Source organism: Microtus ochrogaster, chromosome 15, assembly GCF_000317375.1.
Source record: "Microtus ochrogaster isolate Prairie Vole_2 chromosome 15, MicOch1.0, whole genome shotgun sequence".
Taxonomy (NCBI): Eukaryota; Metazoa; Chordata; class Mammalia; order Rodentia; family Cricetidae; genus Microtus; species Microtus ochrogaster.
This window is the reverse complement of record NC_022017.1, coordinates 21,734,878-21,744,977: the sequence shown is the minus strand read 5'-3', so window position 1 is coordinate 21,744,977 and position 10,100 is coordinate 21,734,878. Positions and strand designations below refer to the sequence as shown.

Below are 10,100 nucleotides of genomic sequence, written 5' to 3'. Positions count from 1 at the left end.
AGGAAACAAGAGGCTGTGGATTCATTGCAGGTTGATTTGCACCTGGTTTGATCAGGGGAGACCTCCTGAAACCTTATAGGTGATATCTATCAACAAAGGTTATCATTGTGGTCTTCCCAGGACTTGGCCACTATTTCAAATTTTCCATCTGGGACCCTAAAAATATTTTGTCCACATTCAGCAAGAAGCTGTCTAGAGAACACAACATCCACATTCCCAAGAGAAAAGGGGGTGTGGGTAGCCCTTGGTTATTTTGTGGGTCATAGATGCTTGTTGTATTTAGGGGAATATAGGATAAAAAAGACAACTATTAATCTCAGATATTTTGCATTGGTATGGATTTTGGTATTTGGGTACAAATTCAAAGTCAATTTTGTTACTCTCTATATACGTTTTTACTCTTGTTTAAAGAACTTTTGTAGATTGATACAAATTTAAGGTAATTTTTGTTATAACACACTGTATATCTGTTTCTTCTCTTGTTTAAATGATTTTGTATATTGATACCAATTAAGGGTTACAGTATTACATATTGTATACATATTTTTGCTCTTATTTAAGGTATTGTACCTATGCAGTTCATTTTCAAATTTAAGGTAAAATTGTAGTTTTGAAAACTATTATTATGAACTATTTAGAATAATCAAGAAACACAGGCCCAGTAGTTAGTCATCTATAACAATCAATTTTGTAGATGATGCTAGGTATGTCTTCCAGATCATATAGAAATATATTTTAGATCCATAGATGGTCTTTAAACCTTTCAAACCTGCAGAATATGGGTTTCAAAATGGTTTGTTAATTTAGGGCTTTTCACGACAATGAGACACCTCTGCTCCTGGCAGCACCAATTTAGAGACAATAGGGACAAAATAGAGACAATAAAACTTCTTATGGAGTTTGCTTTCAGTGTAGCAAGATTAGCCACTCAACAAAGAAATTGCTCTTGCCTTTGCTGACTATATGCTGTGCAGACTGGACTTGCAGAACCTGCTGTAAACTTTGCCGAAACAAGGTGGGATGGTCATTCAGGGTTCCTGTGTCACAGGAGAAACTGCCAGACATTCCGCAGGACACAGAGGAAAGTGACTGACAAAAGTTGCCAAAATAGGCAGGACAGTCTTTCAAATTTCCTGTTTCATTGAAAAGTCTGCCAGACTGTGTGTACCTTTAGGTTGAAGATAGATGTCCCAACGATGCAGAGGAACTCTGGGTGACTGTCCAGGCCGTCAGATGTCTCTGTCATTTCTAGAGCTTTTGGTAGTTGTTTGCAATGCACTCTTTGTTTACTCAAATAATATTATCTTTCTGGGGTCTTTGATGGAGTTGAAGGCTAGATAGTTACAGTTGCAGTTTTCCTTAGTTACAATAGAGAGTAAATTAGAAGTAACACTTTAGATTCAATAAGATAGGATAGACAATAGGGTATTTTCTCTTAATTTGCCAGACACAAATGAACTGGAATTCATTACATTGTAATCTTTACTTGCTAATTGTTCTTATTGTGTACAGTCTTATTACATTAAAGTTAAAACCTTTCTTTTCTTTTTGTTTAAACAAAAAGGGGAAATGTAGAATATTATTTTAAGGTGTGTTACTTTTGTTTATGCTCTGGAACATTTGTTTAATGTTGCAAGGATGTGTCTGATTAAATAAAATTCACTTGCAGTCTGGAGGCTGAGTCAGCAACTGACAGGTGGGGGGGGGGAGCCAGGTGGAGAGCGTTTATAACGAGGGGCAACACGAGGACTTCTTGGGAAACAGAGGAGGTGAGCTGCTTGCCATTAAGCCTCTCAGGGAAGCAGGATTCTACCTCAACCTTTGAATCTTGAGTTCTTTAGTGAGACAGAGATTTAGATAAGTTCTCTTAGTAGCATTGAAAGAGTCGGTGCCTGAGGGAGCAGAATTTCCTCAGGTTGCGGTTCCTGTGGCCTAGCTGCTGCTGGTGGTGGTGGGGTTGCAGTTCTGACTAGGATAGCCATAGCTTAAAAGGCAGCAGAAATTAGAAAAGAGGACAAAAGTGTGTCACTGGGGGGATGGCTTTGAGGTTTCAAAAGATCAAAGTCTCAAGCTCTCTCTCTCCCTGCTGTCTGTGGATCAGGATGTAAGCTCTTAGCTACTGCTCCAGCACCGTGCCCACCTGACCGCTTGTTGCCTGCCTGCTGCCTGCTGCCATGCTCCCCACCATCATGGTTAACAACTAACCTGAAACTGTAAGCAAGCCTCCAAGCAAATGCTTTCTTTTAGGAGTTGCCTTGGTCACGTCGTCTCTTCACAGCAATAGAACCGTAACTGAGACACTCAAATAGTTACATCCTAGATAAATTGATAAGCAAAATGTGCTTTTTCTCTTTCTCTTCTTCTCTCCCTCCTTCTCTTTCTTTTTTCTCCTCCTGCTTTCCCAGAATGTGTTCATTCCACCCACAATTCCCTAGTCTCAGGTATCTGCAGTCCAGGACGGCTCGGAATTCGTATTTGTGAACGCTCTGCTTCGTCCTCTGAAGTGCCAGGATCCAGGCTTGCACGGCTATGAATAGCTCCCACCGGTTTCTCGACTGCCTCTGTGACTTTGAAGAGACTTACTTAATCTTGTTTGTGAAATGCAGACCATAACAGTGATTTGCTCAGTGATTCTGTAACCACGGAATGAGTTAATACATGTAATATACTCAGAGTGGCTTGTTAAGTGCCCAACATAATTGCTATTACTCATTTCAACTTAAACAGTTTTCCCAAAGCTTTGCCAAGATCTGGTTAAAAAAAAAAAGCCTCTCTGTGTGTGTGTGAAATAGTAACTGTTTCCCGACTAGTTTTGGGAACCCTATTATCCTCTGTGTTCCTCAAGGTTACATAAAAGCTGTTGGGCTGGTGGTCGTCCCCTGAAGGGACATATCAAGGTTCCTTGGGATTCTCACTTAAATTCAAGGTGGTTATGAATTTATAATCCTGAACCATCAAATCTTCCGTGAATTCACCTGCCACAGTAAGTTACTGCAGAAATCTCAAAGGCAGAGCAGAGCAGCCTATCACCAAAGTGTCACATTAATAAAGCAAAAATTTAAGATAGTTACATTCCATTTTTATTTTCAAGACAGGGTTTCTCTGTATAGCTTTGGAGCCTGTTCTGGAACTAGGTCTTGTAGACCAGGCTGGTCTCGAACTCACAGAGATCCACCTGCCTCTGCCTCCCGAGTGCTGGGATTAAAGGCATGCGCCACCACTGCCTGGCGATAGATACATTTGAAAAGACTAAGAATGAAAGAAACTTCAAAATTGAAATAAGTGAAAACCAAAAAAAAAAAAAAGGTAAAAAAAAAAAGAACATGAAGATTTAAGAATGTACCATGTGGAGTTTCTAAAAATAAAAATTACAGTTCCTAGAACGCAAATAGGGTTGATAGCAAATTAAACACAGTTAAAGAGAATTCTGTTATAGGAGTAAGAATTTCAATACTATCCAGAAGGTAGCACACAGAAAGAAAGCTTCACAGTGGGCTGGGGATGTAGCTCGATGGTAGAGTGCTTACTCAGCATGCATAAGGCCCTGGGTTCGAGCCACAGTACCACAAGAACGAGGGGAAAAAAAGACTTCAAAAAACTTTGAGGAAAGTAATTATTAGTTTAGGATTATAATATTGACTCAGTTGTCACTCCAAAAATAAAGGTTATTGGCTGGGTTTGTGTGTCAACCTGACACAAGCTAGAGTCGTCAGTGAGGAAGGAGCCTTAGCTGAGAAAATGCCTTCATGAGAGAGCCAACTGGAAGGCATTTTCTCATTTAGTGATCAGCAGGGAGGGCCCAGCCATTGTGGGTGGTGCCATGCCTGGGTTCTATAAGAAAGCAGGCCAAGCAAACTAGAGCAAGAGAGCTGGTAAGCAGCACCCCTCCATGGCCTCTGCATCAGCTCCTGCTTCTGGGATGCTGCCCTGTTTGAGCTCCTGTCCTGACTTCCTTCAGGGATGAACGGCAATGCCGAAGTGTAAGCCAAATAAACCTTTTTCTCCCCGACTTACTTGCTTTTTGGTCATGGTGCTTCATCTCATGGCATTTCATCTCAGCAATAGAAACCCTAGCTAGGACCAAAGGCAAAGCTGTAAGTATGGTGGTATAGATCTACAATCCCATCGCGGAGGCTGAGGCAGGAGGATTGCAAGTTTTAGGCCAGACCAGGCTGTTTGGTAAGACTCTGTGTCTTAGTCAGTGTTCTCTTGCTGTGAAGAGACACCATGACCATGGCAACTCTTATAAAAGAAAGCATATAGTTGTTTACAGTCTGAGAGGTTTAGTCCATTGTCATGATGACTGGAACATGATGGAGGCAGGTGGACGTGATGCTGGAGAAGCAGCTGAGAGTTCTATATCTGGATCCACGGGCAGCTAGAAGAGAGACTGGCCTTGGCATGGGCTTTTGTTTGTTTATTTTTGGAGGCCTGGTTTCTCTGTGTAAAATCCTGGCTATGCTGGAATTCGCTTTGTGGACAGGGATGGTCTCGAGCTTAGGGAGATCTGCCTGTCCCTGCTGCCTCGGAATGGACTTTTTGAAACCTCAAAGCTCAACCCCAGTGACACACTTCCTTCCTCCAACAAGGCCACACCCCCTAATCCTTTCAAATGGTACCACTCCCTGGTGATCAAGCATTCAGATCTAGGAGCCTATGAGCTCAGCGACCAATTGTGTGTTCTGCTCTTGCAGGGGACTTGACGTTGCAATCCTCTTCTGGTCTCTGGGGCACCTATGCTCACACATACAAATCCATACCCAGACACAAATATACACATGATTAATAAAATACATCTTAAAATCTCAAACGAAAGCAAAACAAAACAAGAGTAGGGGCAACACGAGACATTTTAATGAAAGACAAAGCTTTCACCACACTTTACAAGCCAGTCCTGGGAAATCTCTAAGGGATGTACTTTCAAGAGGGTGATTTAAGCCCCAGTTGTTTAAGAGTGAGCGTCAAGGAAGAAGGGCAAGTAAAGAAACTCATCAACATACGATGAAGACTGAAGGAGTTCTTACTGTTTCACCTCGGGAACAGTAACAAAAACAGCAAAGACAAAGACCTGTAGGATGAGAAGATCAATTGGAAGTTGCTATAAATTCTTTTTATTATATGAGAAAGGGGATACTAATTAGCTTTAATTTTTATTAACTATGGAATTTAAATATACTTGTGAAAATAAAAGAGACTGCGTCACTTCCCACCCAACGGGAGAGGAAGAAAAGAAGAATGAAGAAAACTTGATTAGCCTTTCCCGTCCGGCTCGTGCGGTGGTTGCGGCGGTTTCGGACGCCGGCTCTCTCGTTTCCATCGGGTAGACACTCTACTGCAAAGATGGTCAACGTACCCAAAACTCGAAGGACTTTCTGTAAGAAATGTGGCAAGCATCAGCCTCACAAAGTGACCCAGTATAAGAAGGGCAAGGATTCCCTGTACGCGCAAGGGAAGCGGCGCTACGATCGGAAGCAGAGTGGTTATGGTGGGCAGACAAAGCCAATTTTCCGGAAGAAGGCCAAAACCACAAAGAAGATCGTGCTCAGGCTTGAGTGTGTGGAGCCCAACTGCAGGTCCAAGAGGATGCTGGCCATTAAGAGATGCAAGCATTTTGAACTGGGAGGAGACAAGAAGAGAAAGGGCCAAGTGATCCAGTTCTAAAACTTGGGTTTTCTGAGAGGAAAATGCTGAAGCACCAGGAAAATTACCTGTTAGAAAATAAAAGTTATTGTTATTGATACCTAAAAAAAAAAGAAAACTTGATTAATCAGGAGGTGGAAACACAGAAGAAAGTCACACAGAAAGGACAGCACAAAATGCATGAGAGAAATTAGTTAAAATGATCATTAATCCCAATAAATACATAAATGCAAATGGTTAGACTGGCTTTATTTTGCTTTTTAATGCTGAAAAAGGTATATTACATGTATTAAACATATATCACATGTATTAAACCTTAAAAAAAGATGTTAAACAATTCTATGTATTGGAGTGTGTTGCTTGCACTTTATGTATGTGCACTGAATACATGCAGTTCTTACAGGGGCCAGAAGAGGGCATCCGAAACACTGGAACTGGAGTTAGAGATCACTGAGTCATCATGTTTGTGTTGGGGACTGAACTGGGTTCTCTCCAAGGGTTGTAAGAGCTCTTAACAGCTCAGCCTTCTCTCTAGTCCCATCCCCGCCCCCCAGGGTTTGTATAGCTTTGGCTGTCCTGGAACTCCCTCAGTAGATCAGGGTAGTTTTGAACTTAGAGAACCACTTGTGCTCCATGCCTGGCTTGCTTAGGTTTTTGAGATGTAATCTCATTATGTGGTCCAATTTGGCCTAGAACTTGTTATTTTTCTTCCTTCAGTTTCAGGATACAAGGAAAACCTCTGCAAACTGCACAAATATCAGTGTTGTTCAGACCATCTTTCCTGACCATAATGCAGGAAGAAATCATTAATCATCCACAAAAATATAGTAAACATTTGAAAACCTAAATAAGCACATTCCTCTAATTCCCGAGCCAAACTATACGACATCAGAAAATCAGTACAAAATGAAATAAAAGCATTACATAGCAACATTCTCACGCAAATGATATTGGACATTAACAGTGCTGAATGCTTGTGAAGAACTTAAAGGAAAGGGGGGTCACTGAAGTGAATCGGATAAATATCCAGGGGGTTTACCAGGAATGAAAAGTGGAGAGAAACATAACAGTGTACAATGAAAGAAAAGAGACGAACAAATCCCAAAACTTGGAGGCTGATGCGCTGATGGTTAAGTCTGAGGCAGCCTGGGATACAGAGCAAGACTTTCTCAACCAACATAAAACACAAACTGAAAAAGCTGAATCTAAAGAGATTCTGATCCCTGGGGGAAAAAAAAATCAGACTCAAGATGAGATAGAATATGAATCTACCTTTAGATATTATATAACCAGGAGCAATAAAAATTACACACACACACACACACACACACACACACACACACACACACACACACACACAGAGGATCCAGACAACTTTGTCGTTACTCCAGTACCTGAAGTTCCAGCTGCTGCACAGCAAGGAGGTCAAGAGAAGTTCGGTGTTATCTTGTAGACGATAGTTTAATCTCTGGCTTACTTACAGTAAACAAACTGTGTAACACGGCTTGGACATAGCAGAAATGGAAAGGCTAAGACTTCTCTGCAGGGAGCCCACCTTGTGGCAGGGAAAGAGATGCTGAGCAACAAATTAAGGAATTACAGCGTGTTGAAAGATAATGGCAGCTTTACAAAAGAGAAACCAGATTAGTGCACTTAGTAAAGAAGCAGAGGGGTGAGGTGGGTCCACAAAGGTAGAGATGCAGGTTGGGAGAAGGACATCTAGGAGATGAGAACTTTCTCTAGGTGAGTGCAGAACCTCCTGACACTATGGAAATTCAAGGAAGAGCTTCAGCAGGAGACAGATTAGACTAGACAGAAGCTTGCCTGTGAGCCGTTCAGCAAGAGGTCCATGTACTCGGTAACCTAGGGGACAGGCCAGGGTCAGCTGAGTGGCAAGAGTGAGGTGTGTGCAGGGGTGATGGGTGGAAGGTGGAAGAGAGGCAAACCAGCTAGCATACAGAGGAGCCTACGGGTCAAGCGAGGTCAACCAGAGGACCCGAAGGTGGGATGTGAGTAGGAATGGAAACAAAGATTATACTTAGGATGTGGAAGGGTCAGAGCATGGAGACGCCAGTGAATGCTAAGCAGTGGGCTGAGGACTAGAGTTACACGTTTGCTCCCAATCCACACGCCATGCACTATTCTGGATGCACTAGTCACAAATCCTTCTCCACCCCCAACTCTCTTGAAGCTGTGTAGCTTAAAGTGCACTGGGAGGTGGGGAAGAAGTGTGGATGGTCAAAATAAGATCTTTCTAGAATTTTGGCCCTGGGAAAGAAAGACGTAAGCAAAAGGCACTGGTATTTGAAGGCAGGGCCAGGCAAAGTGTCACCTTGCCTGGAAGATGGGGTCTGGCGGGCCTGCTCAAGAGACTAACAGTTTGCAGGTAGCTGGTTAGCAAAACGTTAGGCTGTCTCCCTGGATGGTTGGCAACAAAGACGCTAGGCCTATAAGGATAGTTAGATTCACCTAGCAAGGGGGTTGTCAGAGGAGGCTCAGGGGCTCCCATGAGGTGCAGTTTTGGACAGAAAGCCAGAAGGGGTAACACTCAGGACTCTGGGTTCATTCAGGTCAAGACAGGTTTACGGAATGTCCAAAGGGGGTCTGCTGTCAAATTGAGGGCACAGGATTCCTCCATTTCAGTATCATCACTGGAGGATTCTGGTCATCATTTCCTGCCAGCAGGCAGCTAATTGAGGGAAAAGGAAGGCTGGAAATAAAGGTAGGTGGAGATTTGCAGGGGAGGGATTGAGTTTAGCCAGGAGGGAGTTGGGGGCCTGGGTCAAGGCGGAGGGAAGAAGATGGCCGACAGGCCAGGAAGCAGAGTTTCCTCTCTGGGCTGGGACGCAGGAAACCCAGCCCTGAGCTTCCCAAGGTGCTTCCTGGAGATAAGAGAGACCCTATCCTGCTCCAACCCCTCTTACATCCTGCCCTAGCCCCTAGGGTACCCTCAGTTGCACCACTCAGTCAGACCTTGGGAGGGGCTTTGGAGGTCAGGGCCTTCTGGGGCTTCACTTCCTCCAACACTGAGGGGTCCACCCAGGCTTGAGAGCAGCCGGGAACAGAGGCACAGAAGCGCTGGAGACTTAGTTCTGCCGGGTAAGAGTTCTTTTGAGGGGAGAGATTGTTCCTCAAGGGTAGCCAAGTGGGAATGGGCCAGGTGGTCCATGGAGGACAGGGCTGCGGGGTTTGGATTGGTCAGAAGGTCCTGTATGGAGTCACGAAACACTTTTAGAAGGTGGTGGATCGGGGAAATGCAGGCTGTTTTGGGGAGCAAGTCTAACCAATCACTGTTCTGTGTGGGGTGAGGGCATGTCTAAGGTGAACCGGGTGGTTGGGGGGGGTGGGATTTGGTTAGGCTCTATAGGTGTATAGGACCAGGGCAGTCCAAGGTTATTCCTGGGATGTTCAGGAATAACCAGTTTTGTGGGCGATCCAGGGCTGCTCACGGCGAGGGTTGGGGAGGCTGGGGCTGAGGGGATGCTTCCTGCCACTGGCAGAGTTCCCGGCCAGGCTGCTCCGCAAAAGCTGTCCAGTGTGTGCCGCCAGCGATGTGTGGCTCTCTGGGGCCGTTAGGGGGTGGGGTGTAAGTCAAGGTAGGTGGGAGAGTGCTGTGGAAGGCAGGACTAGACCCTGTTATTAGTAAGGTAATTCATCCATTCAGGGGGTACACCTTTCTGGGCATTCGGAGCGGGGTCCCCGCGCGTTGGGCACTTCCGAGGCAGCGCCGGGCTAAGGCTGGCACGCCACGCGGGCGGCGCCTGAGTTGGTTCACTCGCAGCGCTCCCCTCCCCGCCCACTCGTCACCCCCTCCCGCGTTGCCACGACAACGTGTGAAACTAAAATTCAGTTCCCCGTCGCAGGTGGAGACTAGTGGCGCCCCCTCCCCTAAGCCCTTCCTCGTAGGTCGCGCCCCCATCCTGCTGTCGCTAAGGTGACGGGGAGGGGGCGACCAGCTGCAGGGTTGGGCCAGCCAGGGTTGGGGAGGCCGCAGAGTCCGGACAGACCCCCCAAACTCGGTTGCAGCGGGGGCCGAGAGAAACACCCTGGGTGCGGCTAGAAGGGCTGATTTGGGGGGCCCTTCGTGGCACAGCAGCTCCGCCCTGATCGAGCCTGGGGTCTGCGGCCCTCCACCCAGTACAATACCCCGGCTGATCCCACCACCTCCTGGGGTCTGGAGTGTGGGGTCGGCAGACTAGGGAGATTTCCACCCCGGACACCAATTTTCCTGCTTATCTCTCCCTCTCCGTCAGCCTGTGGTCCTCTTGCCCCGACGCGTAGAGGTCCCTCACCCAGCTCCAGAACCCTCCGTCACCCTAGTACGGTGGTCTGCGACGCTCGCCTGCAGCGGAAGCGCGGCGTGCCATCCCCCCCGCTGTGTCAGCCACTCCCCCTCGACAGCCACCCCCCCCTCCCGCGCGGGCCCCCGGCCCCCGCCCTCTGCACCACACGCCCACGCC

General features: G+C 46.0%; 1 protein-coding gene across 1 annotated transcript; it reads left to right on the top strand.

The window, feature by feature from the left end:
• Window positions 1-5,184: 5,184 nt before the first annotated feature.
• On the top strand, window positions 5,185-5,758 carry LOC101988361 (60S ribosomal protein L36a). Its single transcript, XM_005354330.3, has one exon. The coding sequence runs from the start codon at window positions 5,341-5,343 to the stop codon at window positions 5,659-5,661; it is 321 nt and encodes a 106-aa protein (XP_005354387.1). The 5' UTR covers window positions 5,185-5,340; the 3' UTR covers window positions 5,662-5,758.
• Window positions 5,759-10,100: the final 4,342 nt, after the last annotated feature.

Bases quoted from the DNA above. Each gene is read 5' to 3' on its own strand.
- LOC101988361 (XM_005354330.3), top strand. From the start codon at position 5,341: ATGGTCAACGTACCCAAAACTCGAAGGACTTTCTGTAAGAAATGTGGC.